Source organism: Macrotis lagotis, chromosome 8 (assembly GCF_037893015.1).
Source record: "Macrotis lagotis isolate mMagLag1 chromosome 8, bilby.v1.9.chrom.fasta, whole genome shotgun sequence".
In the NCBI taxonomy this organism is placed as follows: domain Eukaryota; kingdom Metazoa; phylum Chordata; class Mammalia; order Peramelemorphia; family Peramelidae; genus Macrotis; species Macrotis lagotis.
The window spans coordinates 58,759,449-58,782,390 of NC_133665.1; the positions used below are offsets into that span (position 1 = coordinate 58,759,449).

Genomic DNA, 22,942 nt, shown 5'->3' on the forward strand with positions numbered 1-22,942 from the left:
AAGGCAGAGGGACATGGCCAAAGGCATCTTCTGTAGAGATTGTTGGCAGCAATCTTGGAGCTTAATGGTGATGAGAAAAGGTGGGTGAACCTGGATTTCCATACAGGGTCTCCCAGTTTGGAGGTCATGTGTCCACAATTTAAGTAAATTAGCAAGAAAGAAGAGTTGTCAACTTCAATGACAGATGCTATTGACTTTATTGAAGGCAAATAGTTGGGAAAAAAAATTAGACAACAAACAAGACCCCAATTTCCTTACTGTTCTTCCTTTAGTGGAGGGTTCTACCACATGGCAGCTGAAGTTTCTTTTAGTGGCAGCTTCATCTCCTTGTTCTCTTCCTTGGATTGTATCTGAAAATGCTGCTGGCCAGTCTATCACCTGGCTGTCACTGGACTTGTCCTAGGCCAGGGATGGGGGGTTATAAAGGAAAGCCATCACTTGGCAGGTATACTTAGTGAAATGGGAGACTTTGCAGGCTTAACTATCCCAGACTGGAAAGAAAAAATAGATGAGCCAGAAAGACTTAAGTTTTTGCTCAAATTCAGCAGGCTGGAGTCCGATAGATTAACATCCAGTTCAAAGGTGGCTAAGACCCAACAGGATATAGAAGTTATCAGCAACAAAAGAACAAGGTTGAAGAGGGCATAATCATATGGGTTGGTCAGGTCCTCCACAGGCCCTGATGCTACAGAAGCTGGCTGGGCTGCTGGGCCCCTTTGTCTGCTCATTGCTCATGGCATGTACAGGTGTCCCTCCATGCCCAAGCCTGACCATGACTATTCCTGTAGAATAGCATTTGTAGTAGCGTACATTTAGTCAATTGCATTACTAGCCTTGATTTCTTTAGTAATCTCCAGATGAGATTTCTGCCCATGTCAGTGCTAGAGACCTTGGGATCTGACTTACGACAAATCACGGGTTTTCTCCTTTTGTACTTCAGGAAGATGGGCTGGCCCTGAAGTCTGCTAAGGCCCTACCCAAAAGTAAGATCAGGAGGCTAGGTTTTAATCTCATTTCAGTTAGGACTGTTCCCTCATCCCAGACCAGGCTAGAGGGTGGCGTTAGCTTAGTGGAGAGTGAGAGATGATGTGGGAAATACCAACATGGGTTCTGGGCTCCTTTTGATGTGTGCTTTTCTGCTCAGTGACATTGCTGTGAGGAAAAGATATCAGATTCAGATCAGCGGCAGTCAGCCCTGACCTCTTCAGCTATCTAATCCTGACCTTTGGTTGGATTTGAGCATATAATTATGGGATTGGGGGGGGGCTGCAGATCCTAGGCTAACAGGAGTGGCAAGACTCACATAGGTTAAAAAGCCCTCATCTCCATCTCTTCCCTGCTTTTAGGGAACCTTGGTGTACCAATTTGTTCGTTCTTGGTGCTTTAACTGCTAGGTGCCAATGTGAAGATATAAAAAAAAACAGGCAGGAGAATGATGCCATGGAAAACAAGGGCAAGGATGGTCAACGTATAAATTAAGTGGATTTAATATTTAAGGGGCATCAAAGCAAGGGATATAATTAAGAAATGAAGGACAGAGCAGAACAGGCTCTTTATTGGTGGGAGAGCAAAGGGCTATAACTAAGCTAGGTGATAAAAAAGTGGTAACTGCTGTGCCAATTTTTTTTAATGAATTCTTTAAAGATGGAAGGAGCTCTCAGATTTTCCAATTTCCAGCCCAGATAGGATGCACCTACAATTTTAATAAGCAGGGAAGATAAAAGACCCTGACAACTCACATCTTTGTGCGATACTATGTTCCTCTGGGATTCATTTAAGGCAACTGCTGATTGGAGAGCTGGGGATGGTGGTGTTTGGTGAGGCAGAGACAGCCAGCCTGACCTTGGTTCTGCCAATAAATATCACTTCAAGCTTCATCTATCACTAAAATGGAGCTAATTCCCTACCCCAGGTGTATCACAAGGCAATGGTAGAACTTTCTAATCAGCGTAGACTTGACACTTGGAACACCCCTCCAGTGTCACCCCTTAAATATATTAATCATAATCCTCCCCCAACTTCTAAACATGGGCCCATTTTCTTTTGCAGCATCTGTAATTCAATATAAACTATTTTGACTTTATTACAGTGATTTGATACAGTCTCTGATACAGGAGCAGAAGCTGACAACATGCAAAAGCAGTTTAAAAAAAAAAAATTCTAGATCCTAGATCTGAAGCCCCAAGAGGTGGAGGGGGAACATACATCTAAATATTAACCAAGCATTTCTCCTCACCCCTCTCAGATGTATATTTGAGAACTGCTGAGCCTAGGCTACAGCATTATCCTCCCCTCCCCTGAGGCAGGAGTGATCATAAGCTGTCCCCAGAGGGAGGCAGTAGCACTGCAATCTCCACCACTAAAGAGGACCTGGAGTGATCATTTGGCTAAGTCCAGAATAAGGGCTCAGGGAGCCTTACTGTGATCATCTGTTTCCGAGCTGATGCTCTTAGTTCATGGCACAGTCTTCCAGTCGAGGTGAGGAACAGATGCCTCGACCTAAACTAGTTCCTGAATGAGGGGAACATATTGGCAAATTCAAACCAGTGGGGCTGATGGGGGCAACTTCCCTTCCCAACCTTCCCTCTTATCCCAAGAGTGTGTGGAGGAAATGGGAAAGAAAGAGAAGCCACCCCAAGCCCAACAAGGCAGTTTTCATTGGAAAATAACTTAAGTCCGTCGACACCTCTTCCTTTGACATGGCTTGGCCTCTGGGCTCCCTGAGCATGCTGCCACCTTGGGTGATGATGACTTCAGGGGACTACAGTTCATGCTCAGGACCCAGCCCAGTTTGTTGTGCAGCACCTGCTTGAGGCCAGGTGGCAGAGGCAATCCTTCCAATGTGTCCCCAGAGTCAGGCAGCAGTTGGCGCAGGCGATAGCAACAGAGATACTGCAGGGAAGTGAGGCTAGCACATGAACGGATCACCTTCATGCTGCTCTTGGCAGCGGTGGAGCAAACCATGGGGTAGAATTTCTTGTTCTGCAGTTTAGTGGCAGCAACTCCTGGCAAAAAGACATGATATGAATGGAGATCGAAGATCAGAAGGGACTCAGAAAGGTCCTACTCTTTCTTTCCCTGGGTCTTTTTAGTACCAAACTAATTGTAGATCCAAGGAATCCAGATTTCTGTGTTTACCCAAGTTCACCATGCCCTTTCTAAGGGCTCTATGGCATATTTTTGTCAAGTGCCTTCAGGCCCTTCATACAAAACTAGCTAGCTTAATTTCCTTCCATTAAAGACATTTTATTTTGTAACTTGGGCCTTCAGCTCCCACCCTTACCTATACATTTCCTGTTTTTGAAGAAGGTCAGTGTCCCATGCCAAGTGTCTAGGTGAACTCCGATGATGGAGCCCTGGCCAAACCGTGATGAGAAGCTCATCTTGTCACCCTTGTGATGGAGAAGTCCTGAAACAACAGCCCCAAAGCAGGTGAAGACTAGATTTGATGGATCTTGTAGTGTGTAAAATAGGCTTCACTTCTAATAATTCCCCTTTCCTAGCCCTGCCTTTTGATGCTACAGGATACAGTATAATCCTACCCCCATCCCAGTCTACCTAGCCTGAGATTTGAGTCACAGCTAGACATGAAGCCTCCAACCCCAACCAGTCTTCTAAAAGGAGAAGCATCCAGAGATTTTTCCCCTCCTTGAAAATTAGCACCTTTTCCTTTGTATCCTTTTCAGTCCTCAAATGCTCACCTGTGTAGGAAAGGCCCCAACTGTCTTCATCCTTGCCCAGCAAGCTGCAGAAGGTGTGGCGGTACTTGTCCAGATTTACATCTGATGTCCCAATACCAACCATCTACCGGAAACAGTGGGGAGAAGGGAAGGAGAACAACACTAAGCCATGAGCAGTGGTCCGTGGCCAGCACCCTTGTCTGGAGCAGGATCCCCCAGGTTCCCCTAAATATACCATGTCAGTGCCGTAGACTGGAGAAGTCATTTTAATCTCCCAAAAATGCTGGCCTTCACACAGTTCCTTGTTCCCTCGGATGGCTGCGGTGCCACAGCTATACTCCATGTGGAAATTGACTTTGCGGTTGTCACAACTTAGCAGAGTGGCTGTTGATTTGTTCAGATCATCCCATACCCAATCAAAATCTGTTTGGGAGGAAGAAGAGGCTGCAACTGGGGACAAGCAAAATGGAATCAACCCCACAACATACCCACTCCAAACCTAACACTTCTCTCTTGCTGACCCAAATCAGCTGGTGAACCGGATGCTAATAGGTCAAGGAGGTGGCCCAGTTAAAACAGGCAAAAGCAGGCTAGCATTGATGTTGAATGAGAGTTCCTGAGGCTTAATCCAGAGCTGCCTCATGCCCCCCCCACCCCACAAAGGGTTGTAATGTCACGCTACCATCCTCATAGCTCCCCTTCATTTTTGACTTATTCTCAATCCAGGAAAAAAAAATACCATACCCATGGATAAATTACATGATCATTAAAAACTCCTACCTATTCTATGTTCTCTATTTATTTGGATGGGGTTTTTTTTTGGAAGGCAATGGGGTTAAGTGGCTTGCCCAAGGCCACACAGCTAGGTAATTAAGTGTCTGAGGCTGGATTTGAACTCAGGTACTCCTGACTCCAGGGCCAGTGCTCCACTGCACCACCTAGCTGCCCCTGTATGTTCTTTTGAGCCTCAATATTGTGTTCTCTGCTCCTTATCAAAGGGTAGGCTGACCACTCAGCTCTCCCTTAAAATAGGCATCTGTTATAATTGTGTTTGATAAAACCAACTCACTCCATTGCTACCCCAACTCTGAGCATCTTCCTAAGACTGCACAATACCAGGGGAAAAGACAAGTGTAGGAAGCCTCTACAAAATACTCCCCCTCAGCCCAGGTTTGCCGACTCTGGAGCCCTGAGAAATTAACTAAGAGTTTCCAGAAAACCATGGGTTAAGGCTCCTTACAGTCGTCTTCCTCGCCACACTGGCAGTCCCTGCTTCGATGGCTGGTGTGGAGGCTGGCACAGTACGGAGTTTCGCTTTGGTTCTCACAGTCACAGTAGGATTCCCCAGTCACTGGTACAGCACTGGGGATGGAGGGTGGCAGGGAGGGAAACTCTGCCTCTGAGTCTGAGTCACTGTGCTGTCAAACAAAAAAGCCAAGGGGAGAGTCAGGGCATTAGCCTATCCAAAATTCAGGCACATGATAGGAAGAAGGTAGGGGACAAGAAACCTGTTACCAGGATCCCTCCCCATCCTTTGAATTAGTTTAAGACACCTTTGGGAACTTGCCACCATCACTATCTTCTCCTTTTGAAGAATCTGGCCCAGGACAGTCCCACACAGACACATACACACCACATGAAAAAAAAACAAGTGACCTGTTTCACTCTCCCCTCTTTGTGTAGTATGTACACTTGGGTACCTACACTTTTTGGTGCATAGAAATTCCCTACTTTTGGAAAGCCCACCTTCCTAAGAGCCTGCCTGAGGTGAACCATTAGCTCTTCATAAATCTTAAGCAACAAGTTCTATGACCTTACATTTTCATATAGACTCTAAGCTGCTGAATCAAGCTCAAACTGAGCAGTTTCCAGCTTTCATTCCATTCACTGCCTTCACTTGACAGTTCCAAGTTGAACTGGGGCAAGTGCAAGGTAGAGAAGGACCAGTTTAAAAAAGAAACTGCCCTGAGAATAAAGGTCCTCAGGAAGTCAGAGCCCTATCTGAATAGTTCTTGAATATTCACAAACATTGCAGTGATTATTGAGATGCTATAGGGAATTTCAGGTAGTATTTATTGAGTAATCATTAGATATGGGACAAATCACCTGCCTATTCTGGAAATTGCTGAAGATTCCTCTTGTCAAAGTCTATTATCAAGGGTGTTTGATGAGCAAAAATTCCATGACAGCAAATCCTAGGAGACGATCCCTTGAGTCCTCAAAACCAAGAAATACTACCTGCTTATCCTCCAGTGAAAAAATGGTCAATGTAAGTGAGCAATCTTCTTAAGTGGGCAAAGCCATGAGACTATACAGTTCCAGTCATACTATCAACTTCTTGATCCCTACAGTCATTATTTTCAAGAATAATATAGTATCCCAACCTAAAGTCCCTACATTAGAGATTAGGATAAAGTTCTCTGAGAAAGGAGTTAGAGGGGAAAATCTAGGTCTTGTTAAAATAAGATATAAGCAAAATTGGTGCGTTAGATTAGATTATAATTAGGTGGCTGACTCAAGTTAAGTCACAACTTCCCAAGAGAGTTAGTACATTAAAAAAGCATTTCTACTACTCACAACTTGTGCTAGTTAAGGTCTCGAGTCTAGTTTTTCTTCTAAGAAGCAGGTGTTAACAAAATCTCAGAAATCCCTTCAAACTCCAGATCCTATAACCTTACAACTAAAGATTATAATTATGAGAAAGCAACATTAGAGGGTGTTTGAGGACAGACAGGAAGACCTGAGTGCCAACTTAACTACTAACCACAAATTGTAATCACCAAGAATACAGAATATGTTGTTTGTTCTTCATTCTTGAAGACCATGACATTCAAGAGAACTGGATTTAAGTGAGGGGAGTGTGGTGCAAAGTCACCAGTTTTGTGATCTTCATATAATCCAGTGGCCAGATATGGAGCAGGTCAACTAGAGATGGTCCTCACAGAACATGTAGAACCAAAAGGTGGGGTAAAAATATCAATAGTCTTAGAGTTCCTGAGAAAGCCTCACAAGTTTTCCTCCAAACATATTTATCAGAATACTTATATGCTAGACATCTTCTACAATACCTTTTCATGGAATAAAGGCAACCTTGAGTCACTGAAACCTATCTCAATACAACACTAGCTTGTCACTTCTTACCAAACTGAAAAGGTTTTCACAGTTGGTCCTTTGCAGACCAACCTAGCTAAGCATAGAAAAGCTCATCTTCAGGATTAGGGATACAAAAATGATAAATGTTCTCAATTACAGCAATCAAAGCCATAGTATAGGAGGTACTATAGTCCTTATCAGGGAGCAGAAGACTGTGAAAGCAGACCCCCACCATGTATTTCTCTCCTTTAGAAATCTCTTCTTACCTTATCCTTTGGAATTCTAATAGCCCCATCACCCAGATGGAGACTGATATAGGCAAACTACCTGGTTTCTGTGTTCAGTTTAACTATTACTATAAAAGAATGGGCATCAGAGTTGAGATTTTTTTGGTTTTTAAACAATTTTATAGAAGTCTTTTATTTTTACATCACATTTCTATATATGCCCTGACATTCCTCACTCAGAACTTTTTTATAATTTTGTTATTTTAAGAGACAAAAATGAGTTCATCGAATACAATCAACCCATCAATTGTAGCTGACAACACAAATAATATTACATATCCAAAGGTGTCTCAAGATCACATCAAATGAAGTCTGGTGAGAGGAACTAGGGATACCTAGTCAGGAGAAAAGACTTAGTTGAGAAATTATGGCTGTATTCTGAAGGGCTAGCATATTTAACTTATTCTTTGTGAGCCCTAAAGACAAAAGAAATAGCAAAAAAGGCTTAAACTGCAAGTTAACAAATGTTTACAAAGTGCCTACTCTGTGCCAACAACAGAGATACAAACTTGGGAACTCTACTAGGAGAGACAACATGCAAACTATGAATACAGAAGACTCAAGATAAAATGAAGCTAATCTTAGAGGCACTAGGTGGTACAGCAGAGTCCTGGACCTGGAGTCAAGAAGACCCAATTTCAAAGACATTTACAGCTGTGGGACCCTGGGCAACTCCTTTAACCTGATTGCTATGACAACTATGAAACAGAAATAATAATAGTACCTACATCTCCCAGGGTTGTGATTTTCAAGTAAAAAAACAGTTGTATGGTGCTTCAGATAATCTCATTTCTTACCCAAGGGCACTTATTTTTTTGAATTCTTTGATTATACCACCATGCCCTAATACCCAGTTACCCAGGTAGGACTAAAATGGGCCTCAACAACCCTTTTTCCAGAAGCCAGAAGTACACTGTTTTTCCAAGGATTTCTATTATTGATTTTGTTTAGAACATGAGAGCAAGCTCTTCAATTCCTTCTTTTGCAGAGATGGAGGCTGTATGTATAGGACATTGTATGTTTGTCAAGAATCAACCCGGTACAGTGTTTGGTTTTCCTGAATTGTGTTTTTTTTTTAAATTTGATTCAGAGGATGGCTCGTTAGAATAGAAATTAGAGATATTTAACATCCCACACTGGAGAGAAGCTAGAGATATTTAAAAGACCCTGTTTTAAGTGAGGATCTTCAGAACCAACACTAAGCATTCATTCTCAAGGAAAGCTGCCAAATGTTCAAGTGAACTCTTGTTTAGGAGTTTCTAATATATCCTGATTTGTGAAAATGACTCTCTCCAGGCTCCAGTCACCCAGCTCAATCCTAATGTCCTAGTAAAATCATGTGCTAAACCCCAACCTTTCAAGATTCTCTACAAGGGCTAAGTGCCAAGAAGAAAGGCTAGGTCCTGAATGAACATATTCAGCCTGGGCTCTTGGAAAGTCTCCAAGATAGAAAGAAGGTAAGAGAGGTATGTGTTTTGTATCAGTTCCTGAAAGCAGGGTTAAGAACAGCATGCTCAATGTATGTGCTAACTGCTACAAATATCATAAATTTCTAAGTCACACTGTCAACAAACATAACCCACGCTCCCCTGATGCAACACTTAGATAATGAGCCTCATTTCCTATGATGAAACATACAGTAGAGTGAATTCTCAAGGTCACTAGCCAATGTAAGGTGGAGGTGGAACAGGAATGTGGGTGAGGTCACAGGATGGACAAAAGTAAACAGAAACAAAAGGACAACAACATATATAATGAATACAACAGCATAAAATAAAGGATCACTATAAGGAAGTTGAAAACAACTGGAAAACCAATGGAAATCACAAAGAGCAATTCATTAAACATTCTTCCTTTTTGTTTACATAATAAGATATAGTTAGTATATCAGATATTTTTGTTTAATTGATATTTTGTCATAAGGGACAGTTCAGACTGTTGCAAGGGTATCTTATTCCCCCCATATCCCCAGAAATGCTAACAAGTAAAGACGTCAACATGAAAGAAAATTGTTTTTTCTAAAGAATTGGAAAGAAATCAAACCTGAAAAAAATCTGCTTGGATTCACTGTCTCTATGATTCAGAGATAAAGAAACATAGATTATAGGGAGGCTTCAGACAAATGTCATCTTACCCACCACCTTAGCAGGACAAAAGAACATTTATTTCTATTCTATGTGGACTCTTTATGACCCCTCAAAGTTGTATAAGTTTTTGATGAGGACCTATTTCAGCACCTCCAGTACTGTCATCATGGACTTGATGTTTCCCCTAAACCTTAGGGGCCATTATCCTCAGAGACCAATCAGCTTCCTCACCCCATAATTCCAGTTCTATCTGTTCTGTCCACATTATCTGAGGTGAAGAAAGCAACTCTTTTTCCATTTTTTACTTGTTATATTTTACATAGCACAAACAGGGTTTTCCATTTTCCACTCCCTTTCTCTTAAGAATCAAGTCCTAAAACTGGGCACAGGACTGGACTCTGACCAAGTTCTTACCAGTAACTTGGTGAGAGAAAAGGACAATGGACTGCTGACCTAAACAACACTCAAAATGTAACTGGTTCATAATGCCACCATGTTGCAGCATTGTAGATTCATGTTCAACTAAGGGCTTTAGTAAACTCCATTCAACAACTGTACAGAGCAAAACAGAAACACTCTTTTGCTATTTGAGTATAAACCTAACATAAAAACTCAACCATATTTTTAGTCAGGAAAATTCAATTTGCTCTTCTTTTTCTCTCCTACTGCCTACAAATTATCTTCCTGTCCCCTATACCAAATACTCCTTTCCTCCTACTCCTCCAGGAGAATCTCATGGTATATCCCTCAGAAGCATCCCAGGTATATCTTTTAGACCTACAGAGATGGTCCTTAGACCATGAAGGGTAGGAATATACCAGGCAGCAAGCACTGTAGACATACCCAATATAGTACTACACTCTGTGAACATTCTTCACAGAGAAAACATTGAAATCTAACAATATATTAAGCAAGGGTTCTGGGTGAAAACATCAAACCAAAAAGTCAAGAACTTTGATTATAAACCCAGTTACCTCTCATCCCTCACCCATTTTCCCTACAAAAGCAGAGAAAAAGAACACTTGGCATTTCCTTTCTGAAACAGGACTTCTTCAACTGTATAACAGGGATCAACTAGCAGGGTCTTTTCTACTTTGGAGCTAAGAAAGCTTTACTTAGACCCCTAGTGCAGAATTAAAATCTGATCAATAAAAGAATCTGGTCTTATGCTCTCTCCCTTACCCACCCTTCCATATGAGGAGCAAAGCCTGAAGCTGATTTTCTTAAGACATCTTCTTCTGAACATGCGCTGCTAATTACTCTTCCAGTTAAGGAAGCAGCAACCCACCTGTCCATCAGAATCATAGCCCCAGTTGGTGGTGCCAGAGGCCAAAGCCACAGCTCGGGCATCTGCCTCCCGGCGGGCCCCGCTCAGAACAAAATGCCAGGCCCGGCTGCTGCGGGTGCGTCGGGCCATGGTGGAGAAGACCTGGAATAAAAGAGAAAAGCAAACAAAGGGTAAGATAAAACCTATAACGTGGGAAACTCCCTCAGAACTCAATCTCCAGCAATTAAAACTTCCCCATGTCTGCCCCATGATTCCTCAACAGGGACAGTAGTTCACAGCTAGGGTTTCAATTAAACCATGGAGTTCTTGGAACTAGACAAAAGGTTATTAGAAGCAGAGCTATCTTCTTTGGCATCTAACTACTGAACCATCATTGAAAAACTACTAAGGGGCACAAGCAAAGTCATCAACCCTAGGCCCTGCCTTCTTCAGTACTCAATAATTCTAGGGACCAAGTCAGTCAGCAATAGTAGACTCTTTCTATTTAGCATCAACACCACACCCTTAGGCATACCTTTAGCCATAGGATCACTGGTTCAATCCAATGAGCTTGTCAGAAATGGCTATTTCCCAACACCCTGTAATTCCCCATCTCATGTATCATCAAGGAGGTACTCTAAAAGACCACTGAATTTGTATTCAGAAGAACCAATTTCAAATTAATTTTTTTATTGTTTTTTTGAATTTTACAATTTCCCTCCCAATCTTGCTTCCCCCACAGAAAGCTGTCTGATAGTCTTGACATTGTTTCCCATGCTATACATTGATCAAAATTGAATGTGCTGAGAGAAATCATTCTAAAAGACCACTGAATTTGTATTCAGAAGAACCAATTTCAAATTAATTTTTTTATTGTTTTTTGAATTTTACAATTTCCCTCCCAATCTTGCTTCCCCCACAGAAAGCAGTCTGATAGTCTTGACATTATTTCCCCATGCTATACATTGATCAAAATTGAATGTGCTGAGAGAGAAATCATATCCTTAAGGAAAAAAATAAAATGTAAGACATAGCAAAATTACATCATAAGATAGGTGTACAATGCTCTTCTAGTTCCCAAGTTCAAATTCTGGCTTCTATCACTAAATACTTATGCGACCAAAAGTTCATGTCATGTTCATTTCTAACATCCCTTCTACTGCTAAAACTAATGATCTAATTTAGATTTAAATCATAGGTAGCTCTTGGACACTTGAAACCTGGGTGGCTGCCTTCTGTTGTACACAAGCACCTCCTCAATAACTCCCAGCAAAGAACTGGAGGACTTAGCTGGTCTTGAAATCAAGAGAAATTTGGCTTCCAATCATGCCAGACTTTCTAAGGATTTCAATTTACCCATCTGTAAAGTGGGAAAAACAATTCTTATAGTACACAATACAAAGGTGTTGGGAATTCACATGTTTCATATGGAGGAAGCTGAATGGATTTGACTGCAGGGAGACTTGAGCTCACAATCAAAGCTTATTAGACATGAGACTATGGGCAGGTAAATTCTCTGAGCCTGTTTTCCTTATTTGTAAAATGGGAGGAATCTATGGATGATTATGAAGCTGAAATGAGATGATACACAGAAAACCACCTTGGTGGTATACAACTGTCAGGTTTTTATAGTTTTTGAAACCTCTCTTAGAAAGTTTTGTACTTTCTCTGAGGTACCACCTATAGACCACCTCTTAGACTGGCCAACATGACCAGAAAGGATAATGATCATTGTTGGAAGGGTTGTGGGAAATCTGAGACACTATTAGATAGTTGGTGGAGCTGTGAACTCATCCAACTCTTCTGGAGAGAAATTTGGAACTACGCCCAAAGGGCAACAAAAATGTGCATACCCTTTGACCCAGCAATACTGAGTCTATACCCTGAAGAGATGATGAAAAAGGGTAAAAATATCACTTGTACAAAAATATTCATAGCAGCGCTGTTTGTGGTGGCAAAGAATTGGAAAATCAAGTAAATGTCCTTCAATTGGGGAATGGCTTAGCAAACTGTGGTGTATATATATGTCATGGAACACTACTGTTCTATTAGAAAAAAGTAGGGATGGGAATTCAGGGAAGCCTGGATGATGAACTGATGGAGATGAGCAGAATCTAACAGCAACTCTTAACAGCAACATGGGGGTGATGATCAATCACCCTTGATGGACTTGCTCATTCCATCAGTGCAACAATCAGGCACAATTTGGGGCTGTCTGCAATGTAGAATACCATCTGTATCCAGATAAAGAGCCATGGAATTTGAACAAAGTTCAAGGACTATTCCCTTTAATTTAGGGGAAAAAAATCAGATATCTTATTGTCTGATCTTGCGATCTCTTATACTTTATGTTTCTTCCTTAAGAATATGATTTCTCTCTTGTCACACTCAATTTGGATCAATGTACAACATGGAAACAATGTAAAGACTGAGAAATTGCTTTCTGTGGGGGTGGGGAGAGGGAAGATTGGGGGAAAATTTGTAAAACTCAAAATAAATAAAATCTTTAATAAGAAAAAAAGAAAGTTTTGCACTGCTTTTATGTATGATTATATTCTAATCTGTATGATATTTATTGATATACTTTCTGTCCTCCATTAAGGCAAGAAATTTAAAAACATCTGTATCTCACCCAATCTGTAGAGTAGTACTGTTCAAAGTAGGCACTTTTGGAGGGTCTGGATTAAACTATTTTATTCTAGACTCATTTCTACCTGTGACCTGAAGCAAAGATTCAAGGATTTCTTAATCCTGATTTTGGGGATAGAGAAAGGAAAATGAAAACAGTCTCTCAACTTCCCTACTAACTTGCAGTTCTTTTCACCCATTACTTCCAAGGTTTCCTGGAGACAACATAATGATGACAACAGTATTTCTCATCTATAACACAATCTTTTCCTCTCCACACTCAACCATAGGCAAGCCTTCCTTTCCCCCTTCCCCAAGATCCCACTCTGTACTGTGGCATTAGTCAAGAGTTTATTATTTCCCTTAAGTCTCACTGCCACAGCTCTGTGTAGAAGCTCTAGAAGTCTGAATCATAAGTATCAAGTACTCTGTGACAACAAATGGCTATTGCTTCATTGGACCAGAAATTACCTCTCAGAACACAACCACAATCTCAGCTCTATTCCCAACAACCTTGGTTTACAAAGGAAAAGGAAGATAAATAGTTTAAGGAAGGCAGCACCATTTTCTTTTCCATTTCCAAACCAACATAAAAACTGCCACATAAATAAACAGAAATATTTGGGCCCTAGCCTCATAAACTACAAATTCAAATTGAGGCTCTTATGTCAGCTATTACATTAATTGTTGAACCAGAGGCAACAAGAGTCATGAGTGCATCATCCCAGAGTTGAGACATCAGGTAACACATGCAATTTCTGACCTTCCACCCCCTGACAGTACTTTTTCAAGTGTAGAGGGTGGGTCACAAGGCAGATGAATTTTGCACCCTATTTTTTTTTAATAGCAAATAGGACATAATAAAATACTCAGAACTTGTATTTGCTCTCAATCCAGTCAGTCCATTCCAAAACCACTACATCTCAGACATGACACCTCTTAAAGGTCACTAATGATTAAAAGTAAGAAAGACAGGCTAAAAGAAAGCACATGAAGAGAGTTCTATGATCTGCCCAGGCTACACATCCTGAAATAGGGAGGATAAATACCCTGATTTTAAACCCCACTGGACTCAATCCACTGGGCAGTTTCCTAAAGAATAAAGCAAGGAAGAAGAAACCATACAGTTCTGGGCAGCTAGAACCAACACAAAGTATCAGAGCTGGGAAGGACTATGGAGACTATCACAAATTTAAGATAGTTCTATGAAGAAAGACTGGGGTGAGGGAAGCAAAGGTACCTCCTACTTCATTTGTAGAAAAAGAAGTCAGATGAGACCTGGCTTTAATTACTAAGTTTTATAACCACGATCAGCTATTTTGCTATGGCATAGTCTCTTGAAAAGAAGACTGGGTACAGAGTTCGAGGGCACAGGTTCAAAATTTTAGCTTTGCCATTTACTAGATGTGATCTTAGACAAGCTACACATCTCCCTTTCCATGGACTTATCATTACCTCCAGGCTCAAATAAAAAAATTCTCTGGATAAATTTGTGAGTCAGTCAATTAGAATTTTTTAAGCCCCTAATATGTTCCAGATACTGCTAAGTATCTGGGCTTCTTCCTGCCTTTCCAGTTTTTTAATACTGACTCTCTTCTACATACATTATGATTCAGTGAAATTCTCTTCCTCACAGCTGTTTCCTGCTTTCAAATCCCAACTAAAATCTCATCTTCAGTAAAATGCTTTCTCAATCTCCCTTCTGCCTTCCCTAGATTATCTCCAGTTTAGCCTCTACTGGACTGAGAGCTCCAAGAGAAAAGGACTGATTGGGGAGCGAAAGAGAGGAGTCCTTCTTCAGGGTTTAACAATGCTAACATGGTAGGCAGTGATCTAAGTTCATTATAGTTCATTATAGGCTAACCTCTACAAAGATCACTCTGGTGTGCTGGCCCATCCTCAAAGGGAAGATTCACCTTTGCAAAGATCTTAGCATAACTGAGAAGACACAAAGATCTAGGGGAGGAGCCATTCCTCCAGGGAGTATCTGACATTCAGCCCCAACTAAATTGAAGGTCATTCCCTTCCTTGATAGATAAGGCATAAGTGGCTTTTCAGACATTTTTCAGTCTTCTGATAGTGGAATTAAAAGTCCTTTTCAAAGTTGTACTTTTGAGAGTTTGGATCTTTAGACAGGTATTCTCTCCCCACCCAAGTTTAGAGAAATGTTAATAAATGTTTATGTTAACCCAATTCTGTTGTGTTTTCTTAAAGAGAAACTCTGGTGGTTAGCATTTGTCCCTTATTAAGACAAATCGGGGATCAAATTGTATTTAATCTAATTATTATTAAGGCCAAAACTCACAGAGGATCCTTCAAGTAAAACAGTTTTTAATGACTGAAAGAAACTGGCAGTGACATCGGGAGTATGCAGTAAGACTTAGTGCTACTTCTTTAGACAGAAAGATTCCTAAAATGCAGGTCAATGCATACAGTTTGGCTATATTAAAATATCACCATATAAACAACTTCCTCTAACTCTTATTATTAATATAATCATTGTCATCATCATCAAGTCTCTTACTAGGCAGTCTTTGACTTTCTGAAGTCTTGAAGCAATTACATGCTGCTTTAGGTTAAAAGCAGTTTTATAAATGTTATTCAATCCTCTCAACAACCTAGAAAGGGTGGTGCTATTATTCCCATTTAACAGATGAAAAGACTGAGGTGAGTCACACAGCTTCTAAGTGTCAGAGGTGATACTTAAAACTTGGATCTGATCTCTTGGTCCAATAATACTCTCTAAACAGTGCCCCCAGTAGCCTTAAGATTTCAAGAGGAGCAAGATTACATCACTATGTTGGAGTCAAGATGCATACAATGTGTCCAACCCCTGGTTTGTTCAGACTAATACAAGCTCCGAAGGCCCTGTCACAGATTGGACAAAAATAGTCCATGTGAACATAAGATGTGTGTGAATGAAGGCAAAGGCAAAAAAAAGGTCAGAAAAATATGTCAAATAATGTAAGCCCCTCCCAAACAAAAACATAGCTATATTTTTTTTTCCTTGACTGGGTCTCCCATTTAAGTCAGGCTATAAAACCAGGCGTCACTCACCATTAAAATTTTTACTTGTTCTGATCAGAGCTACTTTGTCTCATTTTTTTTTTGGGGGGGGGGTGAGAGAAGAGTGCAGGTGCTCACTACATTGGTGCCAGATCTAGTGTGGACATTGGACCACTATTCCCTAGCAGAAAATTCTGCCAAGGCTTTATTACCTGTTTGTATTCCCCAGGGCAAGTCACTAAGTCTTAGCCTGCAAGCCCAGAGCTCCTAGAGGGCCAGGAAATTTTTGACTTTCTCACTGATTAAACTATACTCAGATTAAATGAAGTGATAGATACTTTTTCATTCAAAAGCATATTTTGAATAACCTGCACAAATTGACAGACAAGTTCTCTGTAACTTCTTTGCTCTGCTACAAAGGATTTCCAGGGAAAAAATGATGTATATCTTTAAAAAAAAGCTATTTTAAAAAAGCTATTAACCAATAATGGTCATGATCATGCAACTCTGGTGAAGTATTTTTCAGACTTCCTATACGATATTTAGTGTTTTAAGCTTTGCAGTGTACATTCTTTAACTTTGTGAGCGAGTGCAAAAAGAACCCCATTTTATAAATGAGGCAAAGCCAAGAGGTAAAATGGACATATAGCCTGACTTCAAGTTCCCAGCATTCTAAATATTAGTATTTCTAACATTTAGTTTTTTGCACCTATCTCATTTGATTCTCACAACAAAGGGGGCATGTGATCTTTACCCTCACTTTTAAGAAACAGTCTAAGAGGATAAAGGGGAGCTCAGATCCTCTGACTCCAAGCTGTCCACCAGCTTACCTCCAATCCGATAACAACCTGCAGTCAAAGGAGACAGATTCAAAGCAACAGGTGGCAGGGAGATTCCGAACGCACCCTAAGCCAAGGAACAGGAGCCAAGTCCCGTTGGGTGAGGGAACAGTTTCCCCAGCTGTCAAGCACAACTGAAAGAAAGGGTGACAGCTGACCCGGAGACCAGCTCTCCCGGCGCCGGCTGCCCCCGGCTCCACGGCTCTGCCCGCCCTCCCCGGCGGACAATCCCCGCTCCGGCCGCGCTCGGGGACGCCCGGGGGTCTCGAGGCACGTGTCCTGGGGGCTCCGGCCACACCCACAGGCCAGGCCGCGGCTCCGGGCCGGGAACAAAGGAAGGCCCGGTGCCCGCGGCCGATCCTCGCGGCAGGGCCCGCGCAGATGCCGGCCGTGCGGCCCCCTCCCCGCCCGGCACGCGCACACGCTGCCCGGCCCGGCCCGGCCCCCGGAGCTTTCCCCGGCAACTTGCAGGCCTCAGACCAAACAACGAGGGCCCGCGGCGAGGACCCGCTTCGGCCGCGACCCGCCCGGGCCCCTCTCCTCCCGCCCGCTCCCAGGGGCCGTGCCCCCCGCGGGCAGCCGACTGGGCCTCCAGGGCCCGGCCTCCGCCCCGCCCCCGCCGCCCTCCCGCACCAACCGCTGCCCCCCTCCCATGGGGCGGCGCAAGGCGACCGCTCGCTCCGGAGATCGGGAAAGGGAGGCCTGAGGGCCCGACGGGGCGGGGAGCGCAAGCGCCAGCCGCGCCGAGGCCCCGCGGCCGGGGGACGGCGCGGGCAGCGCCAAGCCGCCGGGGCCCCACCCCGGGAGGCGCCGCTCTCACCTCGGGCGCCGCCACCGCCGCGCTCCGCACCAGCCCCGCGTACTGACCTACTTTCCCCTCCCGAGCCGGACGTAAACAATCTCCTCCCCCGAGTCCCGCCCCCACCATCCCATTGGTCCCTCGCCGGGGGAAGGAGAGGCGGGTCTAGATCGCCGTCTCCGCCGGAGGAGCCACCCTCAGGGGAAGGGGAGAAGGGAGGGACGCCCGTGCCAGTGGCTAAATATTCTGTCAATCGTCGATCCGCGTCCCTATAGGAGAAACGGGAGCAAGTCAGAGTCAAGTCTGCCACGCACCTCGGCCCAAAGACCAATAACCGAAGCAGTAGCCAATTTGCGGGGGGGTTAGAGAAAGCCCACCTCCATTTCCCAGGAGTCGCGGGGCCGGGTGGCAGGCACGCCTTCAGAGATATGATTGGTTAAGAAAAGAGGACAAGGACAAAGGGGAGGGAGAAGGGAAGAGATTTTGCTTCGGATTGGACGAAACGTCCCTCACTCTAGGCGGAAGGAAAGGGGTGTGTGTGTGCGCGCAGATGGAGGCGGAAGTTGTGACGTGAGGTAGCGCCCGGCAGAATGGAGGCCGCACGGGGTGAGTGGGTTCAGGAGGGGCTACTCCGAGGGTTTCTCCCGAGAGACTCGCCGTCCCAGACCGCTTACCTTTTAAAGGGGAAATTAACTGCGAATTCCGGAGCCGGGGCGGGCCCGCGGGAACTGGGTGGACGCGGCGTCCCCCCGGACACCGCCTTCTGCTGGAGGAGCTGCGCATGCGCGAGGACTTGCCCTCCCGCGGGACGTGAGGTTCTCCCCCCCACACACAGCCCAGGGGTGGAGTTAGAATGGAGGGGCGAGACTCGGGGCTTTCGCGCCGGTGTGACTGGAGCGGGTGGAGGCGGCGGCGGCCAGGCCCCGGGGTCCGCCAGGCCCGCGCTGCCCGTCCCAGCGGCGGCTGCCCGGGCTTGTTTACCCACGTGATTCTGTTTCCCGGGGCGACCCCTGTCCCATCCCCCGGAAGCAGCTGACAGCGCCCTCGGTCAGGCCTGGCCCCTGCCTCCCACAAGCCAGTTAGTAAATGTCCATTAAGGACCTGCCTGCGAGCCCCATGCTGAGTGATGGGGCAGAACACCCCCGTTGCCGCCGGGGAGCTCGCAGACCCACGGCCCGCGCCGTCCAGGCCCCTGGCTGGACACAGGTTGTCACGGTGTGCGTGTTGGGACATTGCCCCTCCACCTACGGCATCCCCGCAGCTGACACCTCTCGTCCAGCAGTCGCTGTAGGTTCCTGAGGTCCCCCCACCCCAACCCCGTCCATCCACCCCTTTCTCTTCCCTTCTGTCAGCCTGGCTGGGGGAGGGGGAGGTGGCGCCCCCACAGCAATTGAGTTCCCTCGGAGTAATAACGGTTGACAGTACAATCGACAGTTTACCATAGTTGTTGCCACATCCGTGATTATCTAAAGCCGTGAAAAAGCTTTATATGTAAATTACTTAAAGATTTTTTTTACCTTTCCAGAGAAAAGGATTTTGCTTCCTATTCCCTTTTTCCCTTTAGTTCGTGTTCAAAATTTTGTATCGCTTTCATTCTTTCATCTGAATCAGTCTCAATGTGGTAGAAATGATAGGAGATGGATATCTCACATCATATACCAGAATAAAATCTGTAGTGAGAATTTTCAGGGTCACTACTCAGCTACCCTCTAAATAAACGAGCCTAGGATAAAAAAATACAAAGGTAAGGTCGCCTAGGTGGCGCAGTGGATAGAGTTCAAATCCCACCTCAGACACTAATTACCTAGCTGTGTGGCCTTGGGCAAGCCACTTAACCCCATCTGCCTTGCAAAAAAAAAATTCTCTTTTAACAGTTTGAAATGAACATGTGACTTAGAAAAAGACAGATCAATAACAAATTAGAGGAATAAGGAAGGAAATACACTTTGCATCTATCCATAAAAGAAGAGAATTCATAGCCAAAGGAGAGAAGATCCATAGCTAATAAGTAGGCAATTCTGATTACATAAAATCAAAGAGATTTTTTTTGTTGATTTTTTTCACAAATCTGTTGCAAGTTTTCCAATAAAAATCTCATCTAAGAATTTCAAATATAAAATATGAAAATGGCCAGCCATTCCTCAATGAATAAGCCATCAAAGGATATAAACAGGAAGTTCCCAATGGAAGAAATTATTTTTTTAATAGAAATTTATTTTTGCAACTAACATGCAAAGTTAGTTTTCAGCATTCATTTTTTGGTAAGATTTTTGAGTTTCACACTTTTCTACTTCCCTCCCCTTCCTACTGACAGTGAATAATCTGATCTAGATTTATCATGTGTAATTATGTTAAATATATTTCAATATTGGTCATTTTATAAAAGAGTTAGAAGAAAAGGGAAAACCACAAGAGGAAGAAAATAGTAAGGCATAAAATAAATTTTTAAAATGGAAAATCATATGCTTTGGTCTTCATTCAGATGCTATATTCTTTCTCTGGCTATGGATGATGTTTTTCATCATACTTTTAGAATTGTCTTTGATCATTGTACTACACAAAAGAGCTAGGTCATAGCTGATCATCATTTCATGGTTGCCTTTAGTTTTTGCAAGGCAATAGGGTTAAGTGGCTTGCCCAAGGCCACACAGCTAGGTAATTATTAAGTGTCTGAGGCCAGATTTGAACTCAGGTACTCCTGACTCCAGGGCCCTTGCTCTATCCACTGCGCCACCCAGCCACCCCGAGGATTGCTTTTAATGTGTACAATGTTCTGTTGCTACTCATTTGATTCAACATCAGTTCATGTAAGTCTTTTCAGGCTTTTCTGAAGTCCCATCCCTCAACATTTCTTATAAAACTGGACTTCCATCACATTCATATACCATAATTTGTTCAGCCATTCCAGAATTGATGGACATTCCCCTCAATTTCCAGTCCTTTGCTGCTACAAAAAGAGCTGACGTAAATATTTTTGTACATATGGAGCTTTTCCCCTTTCTTATGATCTCATTGCTAGATTGAAGTATTTGCACTTTTTTAATTTGCTTATTGAAGGCATTGGGGTTAAGTGACTTGCCCAAGGTCCCCCAGCTAGGTGTCTGAGGTCGAATTTGAACCCAGGTCCTTCAGACTCCAAGGCCAGTGCTCTATCCACTGTGCCACCTAGCTGCCCCTATTTGCACTGTTTTATTGCCCTTTGGTTATGGTTCTAAATTGCTCTCCAGAATGGTTGGATCAATTCACACCTCCACCAACAGTGGGTGCATTATTCCAGTTTTCCCACATCCTCTCCAAAATTGATCATATTGACCAATCCGAGAGGTGTAAGATGGTACCTCAGAATTGTTTTAATTTGCAGTTCTCTGATCAATAATGATTTAGATCACTTTTTCATATAGTTTTGATTTCATGTGAAAACTGTCTTTTCATGTCCTTTGACCATTTATCAATTAGGGAATGATTTTCATTCTTATAAATTTGACTCACTTCTCTCTATAGTATATAAATGAGTCCTTTATCAGAAATATTAGCTATAAAAATTGTTTCCCAACTTTCTGCATTCCTTTTAATCTTAGTGTGCAAAACCTTTTTAATTTAATGTAATCCAGATTATCCATTTTGCATTTTATAATAATTTGGTAATAAAGTCCTTCCATCTCCAAGTTTGTCTAAATCCTGTGCCTAGTTTCTGCCATACTATTTTCCAGTTTTCCCAGCTCAGTGGAGGAAATCTTAAGAAAATGAATAGGAACAAATTCTTCAAATCATTGATTAAGTAAATGAAAATGTAAACTATTTTGTGCTTATACCTTATACTTATCTTGGCAAAGATGGAAAAAAAGAAAAATGATAATTTTAGAAAGGTTCTGGAAACCCAATCTGGAAATGTGTTGTTTAACTTTTGCAGACTTTTTTAGGAAAATGTATAGGAGATCAAGAACCAAAATTCATTCACTCATGCCTAGCTAAGATTGTTTCTTTCCCTGGTAGCTTTAGGTGACAACATTTTAACTTACTCTTCTTCATTAAAAGGGATTAAGATTTGGTTATTGATCCTTGAGGATAGTAGTCCAGGAAGGTATTCAGCATTTCTAGTAAAAGATTGTCATTATTTTTCTGGCATGTTAATTCAAAACCTTTTCTTACTCAGTATTGCTTTAAATTGTCTTGGGATAGGGAGCGACTAGGTGGGAGGGGACAGCTAGGTGGCGCAGTGAATAAAACACCGCCCTGGGGAAAGGAGTACCTCAGACACTTAATAATTACCTAGCTGTGTGCCTTTGGGCAAGCCACTTAATCCCATTTGCCTTGCAAAAACCTAAATAAATAGTCTTGGGATAGAGGAGTATTTCAGGATATTGTAGGGACTGTGCCAACTTTTGACAGTTCTCTAAATTAGAAATATTTGGACTTAGAATAATATTGAATTAATACAATTATTTCTGAAAGATTTTCATTTTGGAGTACAATATGTTCCAAGGATGCATATGCCCCCAAATGACTAAAGCAAAAGAGAAGAACCTGTGTGTACAAAAATATTTTATCATAGCTTTTTGTTTTAGCAAATAACTGGAAATTCTATTAGTTGGAGCGTGGCTGAAAAATCATAATGTTATGTGTACAATAATGGAATATTATTGTAAGATGATAAAAGGAATGATTTCTAAGAGAATATCATATGCACAATGAAATGAGCAGATCTAAAACATTTATACCATAACAACCTTATAACAGATAATTTTGACTTTTTTTTTGTTTTAGGTTTGATTTTTCTTTTCAAGGCAATGGTGTTTAAGTGGCTTCCCACAGCTAGATAGTTATTAAGTGTCTGAGGCTGGATTTGAACTCAGGTACTCCTGACTCCAGGGCCACTGCACCACCTAGCCACCCTCTAAAAGACTTTTTGAAAGACAAATTTGAGCAGAGCACTTGAACACTGCTGATGGTCTGTGGTCTGCTGACAGAGAAATGCTGAGCTCAAAGTGGAAAAACGGGGCTTCAATTTTTGGATATAATCAATATGGAAACTTGTCTTCCTCTACTGCATATTTGTTATAAGGGTCCTGTTTTTATTTTCTCTTGGGGAGGGGGAGTGGAAAGAAAGGAAGGTTGTTGATAGGGCTAACTAGTAAACCTAGTAAGATCCTAGCCACTCTCAGTAATCTGAGCAAGGAAAACTGCTTCGTTCTGGCTGTTTTGTCCCTTGTGCCATGAATCTCAGTTAAAGGGGGCAAAGATATTAGAGGCTGTGAT

At 42.7% G+C, this 22,942-nt stretch overlaps 2 protein-coding genes across 7 annotated transcripts in view; one reads left to right on the plus strand and one right to left on the minus strand.

The window, feature by feature from the left end:
* On the minus strand, nt 1–18,673 carry SPSB3 (splA/ryanodine receptor domain and SOCS box containing 3). Of its 4 annotated transcripts, none has more exons than XM_074197198.1 (8): nt 17,525–17,624; nt 16,879–17,021; nt 10,436–10,576; nt 4,921–5,098; nt 3,916–4,103; nt 3,702–3,804; nt 3,284–3,409; nt 1–3,005 (listed from the first exon to the last, which is right to left on the minus strand). In XM_074197198.1, exons 3-8 carry the CDS (start codon nt 10,562–10,564, stop codon nt 2,671–2,673), a joined length of 1,059 nt encoding a protein of 352 aa, XP_074053299.1. In that variant the 5' UTR covers nt 10,565–10,576; nt 16,879–17,021; nt 17,525–17,624; the 3' UTR covers nt 1–2,670. The 4 variants fall into 4 exon arrangements, with proteins under 4 accessions (XP_074053299.1, XP_074053298.1, XP_074053300.1 ...); XM_074197197.1 differs by having other exon boundaries at nt 17,521–17,620; XM_074197199.1 differs by lacking the exons at nt 16,879–17,021; nt 17,525–17,624 and adding an exon at nt 18,361–18,673.
* NUBP2 (NUBP iron-sulfur cluster assembly factor 2, cytosolic) overlaps nt 17,855–22,942 on the plus strand; it is a 13,742-nt gene continuing 8,654 nt past the window's right edge. Inside the window, exon 1 of one of the 3 annotated variants that reach the window (XM_074197203.1) lies at nt 17,855–18,292. In XM_074197203.1, the coding sequence (XP_074053304.1) occupies nt 18,277–18,292 (16 nt within the window). In that variant the 5' untranslated portion in view covers nt 17,855–18,276. The remainder of the gene's footprint in view (nt 18,293–22,942) is intronic. The other 2 variants (XM_074197202.1, XM_074197204.1) reach the window with 2 other exon arrangements.